A 21752-nucleotide genomic window follows, 5' to 3' on the forward strand; every position below is an offset into this window, starting at 1 on the left:
GAGGCTGTTGAAAATGTATTGTCCTTTTGATGACGTTGTAGCTGACAGCTGAAAATAAGTAGCGTTGTGTTCCTGGTTCAAATTGACACACATGGGGGAGCTCCTGAGTGGCGCATCCAGTAAAAGCGCTCCAGGTGGAGTGCAGGATGTGCCCTATCGGCTGCGGACCCACTGTAGGTCAAATGGCTTCGCTGTGGATCCACAGTACCCTTGGCAGGGACATATTTTGGAAGACGTGTGTGTCAGCCATTGTTTCCCAAGTTGCCAGGTGGTTGCAGCAGTGAACCGGGATTAATATTAACACAACTGGCAATTTTAAATTGTGGAGAGAAATGGGGTAAAAATCACTGGCAACAACTAAATAAAAAAATAAATAAATAAATTGAGGCCCATCCATTAAAAATGGGTGTAGAACTTCATACTCTTCATCTCCAATCTATACATAATAAACAGGACCGCTCAGTTAATTTGACGCCAAATCTCATTTAAGTCTTTAGAGAAACAAAGTTAAGAACACAAAGACACAATCTTGGCCGATTTTTAAATGGCACAGAAGATTCCTATTTCAAAACACCTTAAGGGAAGTAGCAACTTCACAATCCTTCCTAAACACAGCACTGTTAGTTTTGTTGACTGTCAGCTTTTTTTTTTTTTTTTTTTTTTAAACAATTTTTCAGATACCGTCAAAGAGCAAGTGGTTTCAGCCAAAAACAACCGATTGTAATAATGGATCCAGTAACATCTGTGAACTGTTTGGACTTGATCCAAACAGGATTTACTATGTACGTGTTAAAGTGACTTATAAAACTGATGGAGTTGGATTTTCACCAGCAAAAGATTTCACAACAACTGGTAAGAAATGAACGACAGCCTTTTAAAATATACCTATGTGTGTGTCCCTATTGGCTCTTGGACGCTCCATAATATATTCTGGCGTAAAACAATAAGAAATTGAAGTAGACAAACATTTGGGATAATTATTTTGCCAGTGTTGTAACACAAAAATAACAATTCCACATAATTTATAATCTGTGACAGCTGGCGTTCCCGGGAAGCCTGGAGCCCCCAGTCTCTGGATGGATGAGACGATGATAGGATGGGATAAGGCTGCAGACAATGGATGCAACATCATCTATTACATACTGGAGAGCAGGTACATTACATATGTAATCTTAAGTATTGTTATTATCCCTTGGGCTATTGAAGCTAACTGAAACATCAAAAGACTTAACTTGTCTCTGAACCCTATTAAACTACTTCAACATATTGATACAGCTTTTAAAACTGTGTGAGTGTGATATCAAAACATTTAACATGTAATATGACTTCCATTTGTGTCTTTTTGTTCACATCACAAGCTAAATGGCACAGTTTTCAATTTGGATCAAATGATCTCCACAGCCTACTTTGGAAAATCATCACACAATTTGAACCGATAAGCACTGGACACCTTTCCATTCATTCTCTCTAAATTTTTAATACAATCTTACCGAGTAACTGCAGATATTTTGAAGATAGCTTTTTTTTTTTTTTTTTAAGTACATTTTGCAATATTTGAACACAGAATTGCGCGGAGCAGGGAGGGCTGATAATTTTTTTTTTTTTTTTTTTTTTGCCTTGTGTTGCAGGAAATTGCAAACAGAAAGTCTTTTACTGAACCAGAGTGGCAGCGTGACCTGGGAGGTTGTGCACAATGACTCGTGCAGCTCCAGTTTTTGCACCTGGAAGGTCAGAAACCTCCTGGGGACATTTCAGTTCCGAGCAGCAGCAGCAAATTTAGTGGGACTTGGGGAGTACAGTGATGTCAGCAGGAGTATAATGTTGAATGGTAAGGCAAAACATGAATAGTATAGTCTAGTGCAATTCAGTGCTCAAGGTTAACACTTCACAGGAGAACAAAGCCAAGAAAGCCATTCTGCTTTAAATGTAGTATCACATCATGAACTTAGAAAAGGATGTCTTATACAAATGAAGGAGTCTCAGGAAAAGCATGAACTCAGGGTGCTCCAGGTTTTTTTACATTCAGCTTTTTGACTACATTTAGAGTTTTAAACCTATTTAAAATATATCCAAACCAATTATACTTGGTCTTACTACAGTAGTAAGTGTACAATCTAAGTCTAATTGATTGTATATTCAGGCGTTTTCTATAGAGGCCATAATGAAGTGGCTTATTAATTGTAGTATATTATTTTATGGGTTTTCAGATTTCTTGCTAACATTACAAATATATTATAATGGTTAAATTGGTTAGATTTTTGAAGGCTATAAAACGAAACCCAACAAAGGACAGAACGTGGTAATCTTGGCCTGATGCAGAAATTTCACCTGAAGACTCACAGTGGTTTCAGGTTCTGTTGTGAAAGAAATTGTTTGCAATAGGATGGCTTGGAGGATGGCACTCCTACTAGGGATCTGCAGGAGGTCACAGAATTAGTCCTGTCCAGGGATATAGCACACCAAAAACACTGTCTTCCAACAAGGGTGTTGCTATTGATTGAAATAGATCAAAGACCCTGGTCAACCAATCCATGTCGTTTTTGAGTACTCTAGCAGGGCAATATGAAGGACTATCTTATAAGTTCATAAATGTAGTTCAAGGGCTCCCGTGTGGCGTATCCATTAAATGCGCTATGTCTGGTTTGCAGGATGTGCCCTATAGCCTCGAGATCGCTTGTTCAAATCCAGGTTATGTCATTGCAGACTGTAACTGGGGGTTCCTAGGGGGCGGCGCACAATTGGCTGAGCACCGCCCGGGTAGGGAGGGCTTAGGTGGGCAGGGGAATCAATGATTTACCTCGCACCAGCGACCCTTGTGTCTAATAGGGCACCTGTGGGTCTGCAGTGGAGCCATTCAGATATGTGTTGTCCTGGCAGCTTGTCTGTGGATCCGCAGTGCAAAAAATGACGATTGGAAGGAACACGTTTTGGAGGACGTGTGTTTCAGCCTCCATTTCCAGAGTCGCGGGAGGTTGCAGTGGGGCATTACAAATTGGGGAGAAAACCGGGGTAAAAACCATTGGCGGGCAACTACATTTAAAAATAAATAAATAAATGTAGTTCACCTGTTTTGTTATGGTAGAAGACAAAAAAGGGTAAAGTGCAGCTTCTTTCCAATGTTATACATATAATTGTTTTGCTTTTTGTTTAATTTTAGGTCATACACCTAGCAATGGAGCATTCATAGCTGTGACAGTGGTGATTGCAGTGCTTATTGTCCTGATGGGTGTATTTGGCTTTGGTAGGCTGCTTTCAATGGTTGCACATTTACATTTTGCTGCAGATGGATTACCTGATTATATACTGTATACAAAAAATAATAATAATAATTATATATATATATATATATTTTTTTTCTTCACTGCATGTATAAGAAGAGTCTACTTAAAGTAACATACTTAAGTAATGTATTAAAGTCCTGTGACACTTCTTCTGTTAGGCTGGTATCGAAGAAGGAAAATAAAGCAGTCCCCATCCAATAGATTGATGGTTTACTTTAAACCGGATGCAGAACTCGCTGAAATCAGAGGACTGGCTTCATCAGTTGGACTGGTTAATGCCTGCTATGCTATAAGGTGTGATATAATCTGGTGCACATGGAGAAATACATCAACAGTTAATCTAAGATGTAGTCTTTCTATCAATGTATAACACACCTCCATTATGAAGCTTTGTTAGGTTGAACTCTCTTGTATGATGTTTTTATTTACATTTTTGTAGGTGTATTAAAGACCTATCTACTTGCATTTCACTTCTTGAGCCTTGAGTTCAAATTAGGGTTATTTAGCCCCCAGTTGACATGGGTCCAGACCACAAAACCACCACCAACAGGCTCTACTGAATGACAGTATTTAGGTCTGGGTGCTCTACTGTACTGTGAAAAAGCTTGCAGGCAACCTTTTGACTTTGTGCCTGACTGAAGCCTGCACCATTGTCCTTCACATTGCACGAGAAGGCTTTACAGAAGAATGTATATCATTTGTGCTGTTTTTTTTTATATCGGACACCCTGTATGTTTATGTAATTTTCATTTTGAATGCAGCTTCCTTCCAACTGAGAGTGGAAGAAACAGTTTGCCAGGGTTTCCACGGGAGAGGCTGAGGCTGTGCTGCCTCCTGGGGAGTGGGGCATTCGGTGAGGTTTACGAGGGGGTTGCTCTTGACATCTTGGGCAAAGGAAGTGGTGAAACCAAAGTAGCTGTGAAGGTAAACAAGTGTAAACTAAACTACTAACCAGTCTGCAGTCTTGTAGAAAAAAAAATGCTGTAATTATTGATCACTTTCTCTTAACTGGTGGGTGTGATCACTGTTCAAAGACATCAGTGCATCAGTCTGGCCAATAAAGCCTACTCCTGAAGAGCTTTATTTGTACACCAACACAGAAGCATGACAGTAATTCACGTTAATTATGTAAGACATGTATTGCATGAACATTTTACACACGGTCAAGAATTAAAAGCTCTGAAAAATGCAGTTCTGAGTTGTGAAACACTGTGCTGTAATCAAATAAAAAAAGCAACTATATAAAAACATTTGCAGGTATAACAAAATTATTATTAAAGGTCTACATTACCATATTAAGTCATTAAACATGATACATTATAAATTTCTAAATGCAAACATGTTTTTTTTTTTTTTATATGGTTGAATTTGGGACTACAAACTGAAAAAAGAATATTAAAGAGTTACCTCCTTAAGAAAAAAAATAAGTGGCAGCATTGAGTCTTTTTGGTAACTAATGTAACATGACACTCAAATAGTGTTTTCATATACTGAAGCTGATGGGGACAGCCGACAACAGACAATAGAGCCCATGTCAAAACAACAGGCTTAGAAAGCCAGTTTGCACGCTTGTGCCCTGCAGGTCTTAGCCCCTGGCAGCCTCTTGCTTACTGAACCAAGATGTTTAACTTCAGGTGCGTGTATGTGTGGAAAAGGCCCCCGTTAGATTGGTGTGCCCGTATCGTGCCTGCAGAGGAAACGCTGACAGTGACGAATCTGTGCATAATGTTTATTTTGTCTTTGTTTTGAGCAGACCCTGAAAAATGTTGCTACAGACCATGAAAAAGCTGAATTCCTAAAGGAGGCACACTTGATGAGGTAAGAGCAATTCCATTACCAGCAGCTCTCGACACATGAGGGTTGTGTCCCAGGCAAGCATGTCTCTGTCATCTGGGCGCTGTCAGTAACTTTTGGCAGCTTATCTTCTTTGTGAATGAGGGTTTACAGAAAAAAAAGTTCACATTGTTACATGACTTTATTTCAGTTAAAGATTGACATAGTTGGTTTGGATGAATGAATATAAAAAACAAACAGTAAGATACAGTATTTGTGCTGTACAAATTCAAGTTAACTGGGTAGACATCAATTACCTTACTAATAACAATACGATTGCCCCTTGCCCCACCTTTCCTCAACTATATTCCAATGCCAGCAATGTTAATACCAGCAGTTGCATGGGTACATATTTATCATTAATACTAGAATGTGGGAACCATTCCAATAGGCCCATTGGAAAAGCATAGCTAAGTAAATACTGATTCAGACCTAAAGAAGCTTCCAGTACTCTACATGTTTGTAACTTTGTCACACTACAAGCAGGGTTTTGCCATAAGGGAAGTTTATGCAACAAGCACTTAAGAACGGGGAAATATTTTCATTTCCACTCAAGTGTTCTTAAATGTTTATAATTTGCTGACATATGAGTTGCAATGAAGCTCAGATTAAATAAATTTAATTTATTTTTTTTATATGTAATTCCAGTTAATGAAAACTGCTGTGATTAAAGTAGTGACACTCCTTTAGATAGCAGGTTTTAATGCACATGTAAAACATATGTTAGTAGTGCTTGTCATAGTTTTAAAATCCATTCTCCTACCTAGCATTCCAGTAGGAATATTATCTCTGGTTCCCATTGTATTGAAGATCTTTGCTTGTATTATATACGTAATTTTGGGCTGATATTTCAAAGATAACACTATACTGTACATCATGTGTTGTACTTCATACTTACTGCAGTGGCCTTGATGCAATCAGCCCATATCCCCTGGAGCGAAGACTGAAGAATGCAGTTGTTATAGTGTTGTATTTTAAAGATTTGTTATATTTAATTAAGGGGGAAAAAAAAAAAACTAACAAGAACCAAAATACTGTATTGTGGCAGAACAAAGCTCTGCCCTTTTTAAATTGGCAGGGATGGGGTTAATTTCCCCTACCTGCCTGGGTTTATTATGTTCAGGTGGCTGGGGTTGATTAGGTTAATTAACGATCAATCAGCGCCCAGCCACCTGACATAAAAGGAGGCCTCTGCTTCTCATTTGGGAGGAGGGAGCTGAGGAAGCAGGTTGGTGTTTTGTTGCTTGTGATTTTTCAATTTTCTTGATCCAGTGAAGGCATTGCCCAGCATGGAAACCTTTATTTTGTACATTTTGCTTTTTTGTCTTTTTGTGTTTCAATCCCTTTGTTTTGGCCCTTGTGCCTTTTTATTTTTGTATCTATTTATAATAAAAGTATATTTTTTTGAACTGCAGTCTGTCTCTGGGCCTCTATCCACTCGCCAGCCTGCCACATTTGGTGTCAGAAGCGGGATAGCGCCACCTAGAGGCTCAGAACAGTATTTTATTTATTTATTTTTTTTAATTTTTGGGATGATTTTTTTTTTTTTTTTTGAAAAAAAAAAATGGGAAAGAAGAGCAGACAGCGGCAAAGGCAGGACAAGCAGCAGCTGAAGAAATGTAAGCTGCTGCTGCCACCGCTGGAGGACCCGGCCAGCCTCTTCCCTTGGTGTTCCCGGTGCGGGAAGGAGGACCATCGTTGGTGGTCCTGCCCAGATGTGCCACCGGCAAACTGGTGTGGCTGGTGTGAGGAGGACAGCCACAACTGGGCAGGATGCCCCTACAACCAGGCCCAGGAAGAGGTGCAGTATTCACCCCGGGCATCAGGGGCCACCCCACTACCTCCAGCACCACCACCTTCACCACCGTCCCAGGAGATCTGGGACTGGTTGATGCACCCTGAGGCAGACCTCGTCCACGATCTCCCCATAGTTATCAACACGCTGTGGCGTCGAGATGGGGAGAGGTGGGAACAGTGGGAGGAACAACACTACCCAGCGTCCTTCCCAGAGGTTGCCCTCATGGTGGTTAATTACCTGGAGGTAGACATGGGAGATGCCCCGGTTACTCCAATAAAGAGGGGTGAGCTGCCTTCCCGAGAGCCAGAGAGGGGTGAGGAGCTGCCTTCCCGAGAGCCAGAGAGGGAGGAGGAGCTGCCTTCCCGAGAGCCAGAGAGGGAGGAGGAGCTGCCTTCCCGAGAGCCAGAGAGGGAGGAGGAGCTGCCTTCCCGAGAGCCAGAGAGGGAGGAGGAGCTGCCTTCCTGAGAGCCAGAGAGGGAGGAGGAGCTGCCTTCCTGAGAGCCAGAGAGGGAGGAGGAGCTGCCTTCCTGAGAGCCAGAGAGGGAGGAGGAGCTGCCGCTCCCAGAGCCAGAGAGGGAGGAGGAGCTGCCGCTCCCAGAGCCAGAGAGGGAGGAGGAGCTGCCGCTCCCAGAGCCAGAGAGGGAGGAGGAGTTGCCGCTCCCAGAGCCAGAGAGGGAGGAGGAGCTGCCGCTCCCAGAGCCAGAGAGGGAGGAGGAGGAGGAGGAGCTGCCGCTCCCAGAGCCAGAGAGGGAGGAGGAGGAGGAGGAGCTGCCACTCCCAGAGCCAGAGAGGGAGGAGGAGGAGGAGCTGCCGCTCCCAGAGCCAGAGAGGGAGGAGTAGGAGGAGGAGCTGCCGTCGCTCCCAGAGCCAGAGGGGGGAGGAGCTGCCGTCGCTCCCAGAGCCAGAGAGGGGGGAGGAGCTGCCGTCGCTCCCGCCGTCACCGTACTACCTTGGAGATCCAGGGCCCCTCAACCAAAGAAGGCTTGGGGGCTCTGACATCAACCCCGCCCACCACCACCCACCATAACAGCCCACCCAAGGGACATAATTGGACTCTTGGGGGGGGGGGGGGGGGGTGGGGGGGGGGGGGGGGGGGGGTGGGGAAGGGGGGAGTTGGCCGATTGCGGCCGGTGTACGTTGTACATGGGGGGGGGGGGGGGGGGAGGTGTGTGGCAGAGCAAAGCTCTGCCCTTTCTAAATTGGCAGGGATGGGGTTAATTTCCCATACCTGCCTGGGTTTATTATGTTCAGGTGGCTGAGGTTGATTAGTTGATTAGGTTAATTAACGATCAATCAGCGCCCAGTCACCTGACAAAAGGAGGCCTCTGCTTCTCATTTGGGAGGAGGGAGCTGAGGAAGCAGGTTGGTGTTTTGTTGGTTTTGATTTTTCAATTTTGTAGATCCAGTGAAGGCATTGCCCAGCCTGGAAACCTTTATTTTGTAATTTTGCTTTTTTGTCTTTCTTTTTGTGTTTCAATCCCTTTGTTTTGGCCCTTGTGCCTTTTTATTTTTGTATCTATTTATAATAAGTATATGTTTTTGAACTGCAGTCTGTCTCTGGGCCTCTATCCACTCGCCAGCCTGCCACATGTATATTTAATACAAATTAAGGATTGTTTCTGTCTGTTTGACCCTCGTGCCTCCTATTGTTTCTTGTACATATCACATTTTTATACGCTGGGTTCTTTTTGTACATGTTTTTGTTATGTTTTGTTTTTCATCACCCATCAACTTGTTTGTTTCTCACTATCATCATAGCCAGTTTGATCATCCTCACATCCTAAAGTTGCTTGGCGTCTGTCTGATGAATGAACCCCACTTCATCATTCTGGAACTGATGAAGGGAGGGGATCTGCGCACTTACCTAAGAGAGGCCCGAGCAACCAGGGTAAGTACCCACAAACCCAGGGGGTGAAGCATTGCACTGTGTGTGCTCTGTGGAGCCTGAGCTAGCCCACAGGAGGCTCCTTATTGCTGGTGTAATGCACAGAGTATTGGGGCTCGGCAGAAAACCTGAATATTTTGAACCTTTGTATGCTTTCCACATATTGTTTACAGTATATAGCTAGGCATTCCAAAAGTGGTGGAATTCGAGAGGGCTGATTGGCTGTTTTTTTGTTTATGTATGCACTGTATTGTAAATAGCAACCTGATTCTTGTGGTGATAATAGCGTGTAAAAATTTGTACCCTCCTTTTAATAAATAGGTTCTCCTTTTCTTAATTTTTTCAGAAGCGAGGGTCTTTGCTCAGTATTTTAGACCTTCTTGATGTATGTGTCGATGTCTCTAAGGGCTGTGCCTACTTGGAGAAAATGCACTTTGTTCACAGGTATGAAAAACTGTTTCACTTGGATGCAGATACTGTAGACAAATATATGGCCTTCTATATAAGGTGTGTGTGTGTGTGTGTAATATATATATATATATATATATATATATATATATATATATATATATATATATATATATATATAATATATATATATATATATATATTTAGGATTATGGATACCTAACTAAGATTCTACACAAAGAAAATGCAGTAAATCATTCTTTCATTACTTTATTTTTGTTTGTCATTGACAAAGAAGTTTTATATAGTGGGTCAAGTATTTAATTCCAATAAAATGTGTATTTCATGGTGAATTAAAGCAACAACAAAAAAAATTATAATACTAAACTTTTAAAAGAATAATGTAGTTTATTAAAACTGTTAATATTTGACAGTACACCACAGCGAATCATGATAATCAACGATTGCAATTGTATAAAACTAACAAGGTACACCTCAGTTACAGGAAGGAGCTGGCTATTCCTCTCTGTCTAAATGTTATTCAAAATGAGGCCATGCAAAATTAAATTCATTAATCAACTTGAAATCATTTAAAATGAGTACTTCTTTGTTTTAAAACGTAGGGACTTGGCAGCTAGAAACTGCCTGGTGTCTGTAAAAGAGTATGGTACTCCTGAAAGGTTAGTGAAGATTGGGGACTTTGGATTGGCAAGAGATATCTACAAAAATGATTACTACAGGAAAAGAGGGGAGGGGCTCCTTCCGGTCCGTTGGATGGCACCTGAGAGTCTAATTGATGGGGTCTTCACCAAGTACTCTGATGTGTGGTAAGTCACAGACTTCACTGCACAAAGAACTGTGTATGTGTGTCGGCTGTACTTGAAAGTTTTTTTTTATCATCAATAATGTGAATATAACCCCCTTACATTTTCTTCCATTCCTAATAAGTTTTGCCATTAAAATATTTTTTTGTCTACCTCGGTGTTATTATAAAAAAATATGGAAAACACAATTATGAGAAGCAACCATTTTCAATCAATTTATGAAAAATCACACTAAACACTATACAGACATTTTTAAAACAGACTATGTTTTACCTCTGAATCCGCCAAGGCCTCTAAACACCCTGTCTTCCAGAACACAATGCTCAAGAACAGCTGTAATTCCTTTCTTACAACAGCTCTGCGTGTTGTCCTTTACAGTGCCTTGAAAAAGTATTCAGCCCCCATCCCTTTTTTTACATTTAAGAGTCTCAGATTCAGAATTTGAGAATTAAATTAGGATTTTTTTCCCCACTGATCTACAAAGCCTTGCGCACCATGTCAAATCAAAAGAGAAATTCCAAAAGCTTTCAACAATTCTGTGGCAGAACATCTTGTGGTCTGGTGAAACTAAAGTGGAACTTTTTGGCCTGAACGCTAAGCGGTATGTGTGGTACAAATCAAACACTGCAAACCAACCAGGTAACGCCATCCCCACCGTAAAGTATGGCGGTGGTAGCATCCTGTTATGAGGATGCTTTTCAGCAGCAGGGACTGACAATATTGTCAGGATTGATGGGAGGATGAATGGCGCACAATACAGAGCAATCCTGGATAAAAACCTGTGTGTCTCTCCCAAAAAACTATCCCAAAAGACTACTGTCTGTAATAGCTGCCAGAGGTGGTTCAACCAAGTATTGACCCAGGGGGATGAATACTTAAATGATGACATTTCAGTTTTAAAATTCCCAATCTAATGCATCAAAATCCCATGCTGTGAGACTCTTAAATGTGGAAAAGGGATTAGGGCTGAAATACTTTTTCAAGGCTCTACATATATGGAAGTCATCATGCATTGACGTAGTTGTGTAAGCACCTAACATGTTTTGCTTTGAACAAAATTCTTGCCATTCTCCTGAATTTTTGTGGATTATCTGCAGGGCTTGTTTTTTATTGATCACATTTTTTCTTGTCACCCTGGAAAAAAGCCGACACTGCTTTTGAATTGCTTTGATGCAGAGAATGACATTCTTGATAGCGAATCGACTGACATACTGCTAGCAGTACCTGAATCTCAGTCTGGTATTGACCCAACATTCTTAAGAGTGGGATCTAGATATATACCCTCTGGAAACAGAGTTAATTCCACTTCGTTGTTAGGACTGTTATAAACTATTGTACATTATACACAAGTATTTAAAAATGGACACTATTAGTTACGTTTATAAGGAAAATCACTTGTTTTCTGTGGAATCTAATAAGGGCTGGCAATAAAAACCCACCTCACTTAGATTGTGTTGACATTGAAATGTTCCATTTACACAAATTCCATGTACACAGTATCACCTGTAAAATCATCAATAGCCATCAAAAGTTAAGATACATTGAATAATTTATAGTGATCTGTCTACTGATTGTAATACATCAATCAATTTTTGCCCCAGGTCTTTTGGGGTTCTGCTGTGGGAGATTATAACTTTAGGAGAGCAGCCATACCCAGCATATTCAAACCTTGAAGTTTTGCACTTAGTACGGTCTGGAGGAAGACTGCCGTCCCCTACCAACTGCCCAGATGACATGTAAGTGTTTACTGTATTAAAATACTCTTCTATTTGAATGCGTAGTTTTATCAGTTTCTTTCATTACACTGAAAACCTGAATTGGATAATTAAGACCAAAGCTTTTACCCATACAGGCTTCATGTTGGTTAAGCATCTGTATATTGTGATTTCCTACCTCCAGTGGTGTACTTTCAGTGTTTCAGATCTATTTTAATCTAAACAGCTCTAAATACTACCACCCTACATTTTCTAAATGCATTTTTTCTCTGACTATTGCTGACCATTTGATAAGCAGCCTCCATATTTACACTACTATATAAATACTTTATCTATGTGACTGTTTTGTTTATAGATGATAAGAGATCATATGTGCATCAGTGTTCAACATGAATGATGTTCACCTTTTGAGAAAAGGTTTAACTTGAGTTGAAATCAGTGGTACCCACATTTCATTAACTCAACATACATGCATTTTAGTGCTCATAAGGTAAGGGACTACTGCTGGCTATGGTTTCCAGCAGGCTCCATGCGAGCGTCTCTTCATTAGCAACTCAGTCCTGACTCGAACTGAATAAAAATTATTTCGCTGAGTTATGAAAGTGAGAATACTTGTTAAAATTGAAGGTTTTCCATTGAAGTCCTTGTGGCATTCTTCTTATAGAGATGCTGCTGCCTCTCTGAAATTACTCCTTATGGTGGTTTGTATTGGATTTATTTTGTTTCGAATACTGGATGCTGTTCTTTTTATGCATATAATCTACACCAACACAATAACTATACACATCCCTTGTCTGCTGGAGTAAATATTTCCTTCTAGAATCTTTCCCTTGCTTTGTGTTCTTATCCCATTACGCCAAAACTCTGCACCTTCATTTGCTTTCTCAATAAAGCAAATGATTCTTTATTGCTCTACTTGGTTGGAAAAGGAATGCCTGCATGCCTGACATTCCAAATGTTGCAAATATGCTTCTGAGCCTGCATGGTACAGACAGTTATTAATAGTCTGTGATGAGCTTCAGTTTTATTGTTGTTAAGATAAATCACATAGCATTGATGGGAAGGAAGAAGTCAAAGGGGGGAATAGCTGGACTGATTAATTCTGCTGCGTTCTTATGGAGGGTAAAAAAAAGTGAAGTTTCTAAATTCAGAAGCTTAAGGGATTCAGGAAAAATTGATTTCTGCATTTGGACAGACACATATGTATATTCTATTCTATGTATGTAGAATCTTATATGTTATTATTCAATTTTTGCCATGTTTTCTATTTCAAAGTGACAGGAAACCTTGTTAAACTGCCTTAGGATCCAAGGAGATACATAATATCTTATGCAAAATATTTTGCCGTCATCGTGTGCCTTTAAATGTTGGCATGTACAGTATTTATTTTAAAATCCTGTCTTTTTGCATCTTATCATTTGAAACCCACTTCCATATTCCCACTAGCCAACCCAATGAGCACTGCATACTATCAGAAAGTAAACCCCTTTCCAGACAGTTTGTTTGCAACATTTTGTCAAAATTGTTTTTATCTCAGAGATTTTTAGGTAGTTACTTAACATTTGCAGGGTTATATTAACCCTTCATGCTTGATGTGTGACCAAGAAATTGGCTGCCATATTGAGGGCATATGAATTTTGAAGTTACAACAGCATAGAGTACACTTCCATTTATTGTCTTAGTGAATCACAGCTGAATTCCTTGATTACTGTTTCAATGCCACATTGTTTTTACCCTCTGGAAATATCAACGACACAATCTTTTAAACATGCCCATATCCCATAGATTTATGCAATCGGGGATGCTCTGTTTTTCTTCACAAAAAAAAGCAGGTATTTAAAAAACAACACCATAGTTACAAAATGCTGGAGCTTCCTGGTACATACATGCAATAATGTCATGTGTTCTAGCTCAAGTCACTCCAGTTGCCTTGCTGCAATCACACCTTGTAACCTACAGTAAAGGTTCAACTTGGGTTTATAAGTCTGGCAGCATGTGGATGTTAAGCCCCGCATCTGTTTTTTTTTTTTTGAACAAATTCGTGGAACCAACAGTTTTCTTTTTCATATTTTTGTTCTTCTAAAACAAATCTATCTCAATTAATTAGGTTTAAGAAATTTTACTTCATCTCTAGGTGGTTGCTCAAGCCTGGTGCAGTCAGTGGCAATAGTACAGCTATGCCAGTTTTAGCATTTTGAGGTACAAACGTGTCTTTTGTCTTTGGTAGGCACCCATGATAGATGCTACATAAGGCTAGTGTACAAATAATTGCATCTTATTGCTAGGGACAGAATAGTCTAGGGTTAAAGCAATTAGCTGTCTTATATCCAAACACAAAGGTAACAAATGTAAAGGATGAAAAAATACCTTTCTGTGCTTTGCAAAGGGCTTCATTGTTTGTTAGTTTGTTTGTTTCTTTATTTATTTATTGCAAAGGTCTACATTTTTTATTTGTGGTATCTTTGGTATTTTTTTATAACCTTGCTTATAAAACAACTAAATTATAAAGCCAATTGGCAATAATTTGAAACGTTTAATAAATAATATCACCTAAAATAATGTGGAGGTCTCTAAACCCCTCGTACTGTATGCTTATTTTGTTCCTATTTGGTCAAAGCTCTGTACCAGCCCTTTGATGGCTGAAGCTGGAAAATATTAAGACACTCCTGTCAAACAAATCGCTTTTTTGATTGTTTCTACCAGCTTGGCCTTCCATGAGACTTATCTGAAGGGGGGAGATTTCCTGACTACAGCTGTCTGTGATGTAAGAGAATAAACAGTTGTCCTATTATTTACATTGACATTCTCTAAAATAACAGCAGCACATGTTTCTTTTTTATTTGTTTCTTTTTATTTATTTTTCTGTGCCAATAAATAAATATTTTAAAGTATTAAAATGTCAAATAAAAAAATAAAACAAAATGAGAGAGTTCATCTTGCAGTGTGGTACGATGAACAAATCAAATATTTTGCACAATTACTGTCACTGATGCACTTTAAAATAAAGATGTGTTACCCCTGATCCTCAATGTTTTATTAAAGTGAATGTTTGTTTTCGATTGCACATATTAACTATAGTCACTGTAGTGGTACCTTTTGTTTAAACTTTTCTTTAGCTTTTTGGATCGCTTGAATACTTCTGTTCTAGTTACTAGGGGGCACTGTTCATCTTGTTTGACCAAGGCTTTTGAAATCAGACCAGAGAACTGTATACTTTCATTTAAATGGGAATATATGTGCATCAATCAAAAAAAAGCGGTTTGATGTACGCCCTTGTTTTTCACTGGGTGTAAAGGAATGTGCTTTCTACTGTTCTATTTTAATTTAACCATTGATCCTCAATTGGAATTAAATACATTTTAACTGAGTTAATTCTTTTAACGGCATAAGTTTAAAAAAAAAAAAAAAAAAAAAAAACAGCATGGGTCCATTCAAACATGTTAAAACTGGTTCAGTTTGTGTAGTAAATAAATGGTTTTGAACCATATCAAATGCTGAACAAATGACAACATTGAATGCATAATCGCACAAAAAAGTATTTCATAAATAATTTCCATAGTTCAATTCTGGAGCACATAGACATAGCAGTATAGCTAGATAGAGCCTGTTAACAAATTGTAATAGATTAGTATCATTTGAACATTTTCTTGAAGGGTTTCAGGCTATGGTGACCTATATATAGTGCATGATTTCTGGATTGTGATCGGCGAGTTGAGGAAATGCTACTATATATTTGAATAAAACATGTGATTGACTTTACAATTTACATTTAACTTTACATTTCTAACTAAGTTATCCTCCAAGACAATTAAGAAGTGGAAGGTGTATGGCACCACCAAGACCCTGCGTAGATCAGGCCATCCCTCAAAACTGGATGACCGAGCAAGAAGGAGACTGATCAGAGAGGCTACCAAGAGGCCAATGGCAACTTTGCGAGAGCTACAGGCTTTTATGGCCAAGACTGGTCAAAGTGTGCATGTGACAACAATATCCCAAGCACTTCACAAATCTGGCCTATATGGTAGGGTGGCAAGAAGGAAGCCATTACTCAAGAAAGTCCACCTTGAATCCCATTTAAAGTATGCAAAAAGAAACACTCAGGAGATTCTGTAGCCATGTGGCAGAAAGTTTTGTGGTCTGACGAAACTAAAATTGAACTTTTTGGCCTAAATGCAAAGCGTTATGTTTGGCGTAAACCCAACACAGCGCTTCACCCAAAGAACACCATCCCTACTGTGAAGCATGGAGGTTGCAGCATCATGTTATGGGGATGTTTCTCATCAGCAGGGATTGGGGCACTTGTCAGGATAGAAGGAAAAATAAATGAATGGAGCAAAGTACAGAGAAGTCGTTGAGGAAAACCTGCTGCCCTCTGCAAGAAAGCTGAAACTGGGGAGTAAGTTCACCTTTCAGCATAAAAATGACCTAAAGCACACAGCCAAAGCTACACTGGAGTGGCTAAGGAACAAAAAGGTAAATGTCTTTGAATGACCCAGTCACAGCCCCAACCTAAATCCAATCGAAAATGTGTGGCATGACTTGAAGATTGCTTTCCATCAACGCTTCCCAAGGAACTTGCAAAGCTTGAACAGTTTTGTAAAGAATGGTCAAATATTGCCAAATCTGGGTGTGCAAAGTTGGTAGAGACCTATCCCAACAGACTCACAGCTGTAATTGCTGCCAAAGGTGCTTCCACCAAGTATTAACTCGGGGGTGGAGACTTATCCAATTGTGATCTTTCAGTTTTGAATTTAATGTATAATTTATTTCTCTCTCTCTCTCTCTCTCTCTCTCTCTCTCTCTCTCTCTCTCTCTCTCTCTCTCTCTCTCTCTCTCTCTCTCTCTCTCTATATATATATATATATATATATATATATATATATATATATATATATATATATATATATAATATTATAATTTGCCAGTGAAATTTAATCTGTCACTTTCCACCATTTACTTAAGCAGGAACGGCGGATCTTTGGCGAAGGCACTCAGAACACCTTAACTTCACACCTCACCAATCAGGCACCTATCATCTCTGTGCTTTCTTCTTCTGGGCTGTTTCCCCTTTTCTCACTGAGTGTGCTTTCTGAGGTGGTTAATGCTGTTCTGCTTCATTAAGCTTCCTCTGAGGGGCCTCCTTAAGCCTGAGGCCAGTTCTTAATGGCAGGGGTGGGTGAGTCTTAGCTCTTTAGTGTCCTGGCAGCAGGAAGTGTCAGCATATCAGCTTACCGGCCAGGTAAGATGCTGTTTATGTACTAGTTATAGTATTGATCCTGGGTCTTAGGGGTAAAAAAATAAAATAAAAAAATGACTGAGTGAGAAGAAAGCTTGACATTTTTAAAATAGCATACACTTAATCCTGCTATGGTTTGTATTTGAGTACTTCAAATTGTCATTTTCTATTTTGTCTATTTTGTAAAAGTAAAAACAATCTTCTAATGTTAAGAAATGACCTAGTTGCACATAGCAGACCTTTAATTGGCATTGTGAGTTGTTTGTTTTGTTAATTTATGTTTATTTCTTTAAAGTAGAAATAGATCTTATCAGTTTTATTGTGTTAAAGTATTCAGCAGGTTTCATTTGACTTTATGCAGCAAAATTAGTTCATTCTATAGGATGATGTAAAATTATTGGCCATAGCTGTACAATACCTTAATACCGCTAAAACCTACAAACAGTAAGATAATGTGATTACCCTTGAGTCTTTAAAACATTTTTAAAATGACAAATAAAATACAGTCATGTGTAGAAACTAATATTGTCAAATTTAAGAATGTTTACACTATTTTAGGTATGCTATCTAAAGTCAGGCACATTTTTTGTTTCTTCAAGCAAATTGTATAGATTCTATAAAACATTTTTTTATCATCCTCATTATTGCTCATAATTGTATGTTTGTTTGATTCTTGGTTTTACTGGGTACTGGATGTTTTTTTTACACAATATAACTAACTTTTATATACAGAATGAAAAAACTATTTTGTTTCCACTTTGTGTGTTGTTATGGATGTATTTTGTGTCAGTATACAGAACACTCCCTCAAATATCATGTAAACCACTCTGTGAAAGTCAGTTGGCTGCAGCCATGGCCAGCTCTTATTTGTATTTGGGATTGACAATGCATTTGTGGGTCTGCAAACAAAACACAACAAAATCCTGTTAGACAAAAAAAGGATAACAGCATAGGAACTGTTTGTTTATTGGGCACTGTTTACACAAGTATTACATCTCTGTCCCAGCCTCTCTCATATTTTTTATTAAAAGATTGTTCATGCACCGGCATCTCAGTGTCATTTAGACATTCCGATCCCACGACCAAGCCAGCTAACTCTTTTACACCCAGGAACTCGAGAGCGGATGTCAGTGAGCTTCTAGGACACAGGCCAGCCCTGCAGGTGTCAGCTTTTGAGCTCGCTGGGCGGCTGGCCAGCAAGGGTTTGCTGTAGCGTGATGAGGAAAAACATTCCCTGCCGGTTTTGTCCCCCAAACTCACGGGAGAGCCATAACCAATGTAATGCTCCCTTCGGAATCCCCAGTAAAGACCAACTTTGCACAGCCAGGACGCGAACCTGCACTGTACGACTCACCCTGCACAACACACGGCTGTGCTTTTATCAGGCGAGGCACTTGGGGAATCCCTCACAGTACATAATTTTATAATTCTTGTTTTGTATTCTGTAGATATGACTTGATGCAAAAATGCTGGCACAAAGAGCCCAGCATGAGACCAAGCTTTCAGTACATTCAGGACCGCGTGGAACAGCTGAGGAAGTCGCCACTGAGCTGCAGCCACAGCTACGATGATAGCATCTTCCCCAGTGGGGTCATAAATCATGCCTTCGAAGGTGGGTGATGGCTAGCCATGGAAAAAATGTTCTGATGATTTTCTTCCTTGGTGTTTTTTTTTTGATTCATGAACAAACTGCATAGAAATGACCATAAAACGTATTGTGGTTTACTGAAATTAAATGTTTAAGTTGCACAACTTTATTATAATGATAACATTTTTAAATGCCAACAATGTCATACTTACTAGAACTTAAATGCTTTAATGTTTTGCAAAAACAGAGTAACTGAGCAGTAGGTTGTATTAAACAATGGTTGGCACAAGGCCCTGGAATGGAATTGATTGAAAAAGGCACAGGTTAGTTCCACTGGTCTAGATTATAGAAAACATAAGCAATTCTATGTAGCATTGCTACCTTCATGCAGTGTACCACTGTAGAAAGAAAAGGACTGAGGACCAGAGCCGTCTCAGATTTAGGTCTGCCACCCCGTTCACATTTGTGGTTTAAGGCACCTTTTGCTTGTTCACTTTTTTTTTTTTTTTAATGGAACATAGCCTACGATCAGAATGGAAGCGCTACCAGGATACAGTAATCCTTGATTTGTAGAAGATGTTTCTTGTTAATATATATTTTTTCAAGGCAGGACAGTAGCAATTTTATGGTATATATTAAAAAAAGACAACAGAAAAACAGGAGTGGCAAATACCGTTGCAGCAGCAAAGGTCATTCAGAATGATCTAGACAGCATTCACAACTGGGCAGACACATGGCAAATGACATTGAATACAGATAGGAAAAGATAGAAAAGCTTCAAAAAGGATATTGCAGCTCTAGAAAGAGTGCAAAGAAGAGTGACCAAAATTATTCCTGGTTTAAAAGGCATGTCATATGCAGACAGGCTAAAATAATTGAACAAAAAAAGACTACGTGGTGATCTGATTCAAGCATTCAAAATACTAAAAGGTATTGACAATGTCTACCTAAGGGACTTTTTTGACCTGAAAAAAGAAACAAGGACCAGGGGTCATAAATGGAGATTAGACAAAGGGGCATTCGGAACAGAAAATGGAAGGCACTTTTTTTACATAGAGAATCATGAGGGTCTGGAACCAACTCCCCAGTAATGTTGTTGAAGCTGACACCCTGGGATCCTTCAAGAAGCTGCTTGATGAGATTCTGGGATCAATAAGCTACTAACAACCAAACAAGCAAGATGGTCCGAATGGCCTCCTCCCTCGTTTGTAAACTTTCTTATGTTTTTCTGAAAATGTGGGAACACAGGGGGTTACACTACAATATAATAAAAAGCAGTATGATCATTAAGTCTATATGAATATAACATTGAGAACAGGGGGATATATAAAAATACATAAGTTTCCTGAGCAGCTTCATGCACTGGCAGTTCTATAGTTGGAGTACATGTGTGTTGTTTATTAACTATATCCATTACTTATTGCACAATATGCCAATTGATGCTAACAATTCATTCCAGTTCTGTGCGGTGGAAGAAGAGGTGGAGCTCTGTTGTTCCTGGGACATCTTAAAAGAATTATAGAAAGAAAATATGACTACTACTGCTAATAATAATAATAATAATAATAATAATAATAATAATAATAATAATAATAATAATAATAATAATATGAGGCTAAACGTTTGGTTAGTTGTGCTTAACAACATGTATTTATACAAACATTAATAATAGGTTATATGAGAGATGTTCTTTCTTCTGTGTGTGTGTGTGTGTGTGTGTGTGTGTGTGTGTGTGTGTGTGCGTGTGCGTGTGTGTGTGTGTGTGCGTGCGTGCGTGCGTGCGTGCGTGCGTGTGTGTGTGTGTGGTTTGGTACGGCTTTGCTGAGGAATAACGTGAGATTCCGCCAGTTAAATGGGATCTTGACTGCTGAAATCTCTTAAGACACAAGCATGATTCCTGCTCTGGTTTACATGGGTTTTTACAGCTATTTTTATTGTGAGAAAGCGATTGACCCTGCCCTTGAAGTCGCTCTGACCAAAGGATGTTCTTTTGCTGTTTCACGATGTATTTGCATGACAACGTCACACGACTGTAGAATCGATTTTCACGTGCATGTAAACCCAGCCATTGGGATATTTATTAATGGATTGTAGCTAAGGCCATTACAGTAAAAAAAAAAAAGTATCCGCCTTTTATTTTATACATTGCTGATTTTAGTGGAGTGCTTTCCAAACTCATCTGTACAAATTTGTGGCGGGTAGAATTACTTTTAATAGTTGTCAGCATCCAGCTCTATTACTATTTGTCATCAAATATGACTGATCTAAAGTCAAAATAATACATTTATTTCTAATAGTTTAGGTTATCAAATAATTTACTGACCCTCAAGTTGCACTGACTTGTCTGGTTTGAACAATGCTCATTGTTGTGTTAGTATTTTAGAAATGACATGCATCTCAATGAAAGACAAGACATGTGTTGCATGCTTAACTGACAGGCAAGTGAAGGAAATTATTATATACTGATGCAATGATAAAATGAATTCGCAAACTCACCGTTTCAGTTTTGCTGCTGATTACCTGATCAGTTTTCTAGGTACACATATCTAATGCAGTAAACTTTCCATCTGGAAAGCACACTTCACTACATATAGATACTGTTCTTTTATCTGCATTTATTTGTTTTACTAGGCAGGCCCTTATGCATCCCCTAATGCCTATCTCTGTCAACAGTTTGTCTTGGTGGGTTTTATAATACACTACTTTAAGATTCTTCTTTTTCCTCTTGTGTTTTTTTTTATCAGTCATCCGCAACCACAGGCTTTGTACCTTCCACAATAAGAACTGTAGCAAAGAGGCTCAGTTATGCAGAGTATTCTGAAAACAAAGATACACTCCCTTCACTGAAAGAGATTTTTCGCAACAGTAACAAAGAATCCTCACCAGGGAGAAATTATGTTGAATTGAAATGTATTTATATGCTTTTAAGGGCATTTTCATTTTCTAAACAAGTGGAAGTCTTCTCATTGTCTAACTTGTCTTTAAAGCCGACATCATAACTTCATATTACTTTTCTGGTCATCTTTTAAGATTTTTAAATAGTTTCACAGTTGAGGGATTTATTTGAAGCAGCAGCCTCCCTTGGCACACCTAATTTAAAATTAATTGTTGAATCATTTTTGCAGTTTTAATAATACTAATTCCAAGGGTTGTTTTAAAGACATATGGTATTTATTATGTATTT

The 21752-nt window shown here is 39.1% G+C and overlaps 1 protein-coding gene across 1 annotated transcript in view; it reads left to right on the forward strand.

The window, feature by feature from the left end:
* Positions 1-21752, forward strand: part of LOC121316436 (proto-oncogene tyrosine-protein kinase ROS-like) — a 57815-nt gene that overhangs the window by 33801 nt on the left and 2262 nt on the right. The window contains exons 24-35 of the mRNA XM_041251506.1: positions 678-852; positions 1039-1153; positions 1629-1828; positions 3158-3241; positions 3440-3575; positions 4043-4205; positions 5035-5099; positions 8671-8800; positions 9144-9241; positions 9829-10032; positions 11631-11765; positions 18429-18592. Coding sequence (XP_041107440.1) covers positions 678-852; positions 1039-1153; positions 1629-1828; positions 3158-3241; positions 3440-3575; positions 4043-4205; positions 5035-5099; positions 8671-8800; positions 9144-9241; positions 9829-10032; positions 11631-11765; positions 18429-18592 — 1669 coding nt within the window. The remainder of the gene's footprint in view (positions 1-677; positions 853-1038; positions 1154-1628; positions 1829-3157; positions 3242-3439; positions 3576-4042; positions 4206-5034; positions 5100-8670; positions 8801-9143; positions 9242-9828; positions 10033-11630; positions 11766-18428; positions 18593-21752) is intronic.

Source organism: Polyodon spathula, chromosome 5, assembly GCF_017654505.1.
Source record: "Polyodon spathula isolate WHYD16114869_AA chromosome 5, ASM1765450v1, whole genome shotgun sequence".
Taxonomy (NCBI): domain Eukaryota; kingdom Metazoa; phylum Chordata; class Actinopteri; order Acipenseriformes; family Polyodontidae; genus Polyodon; species Polyodon spathula.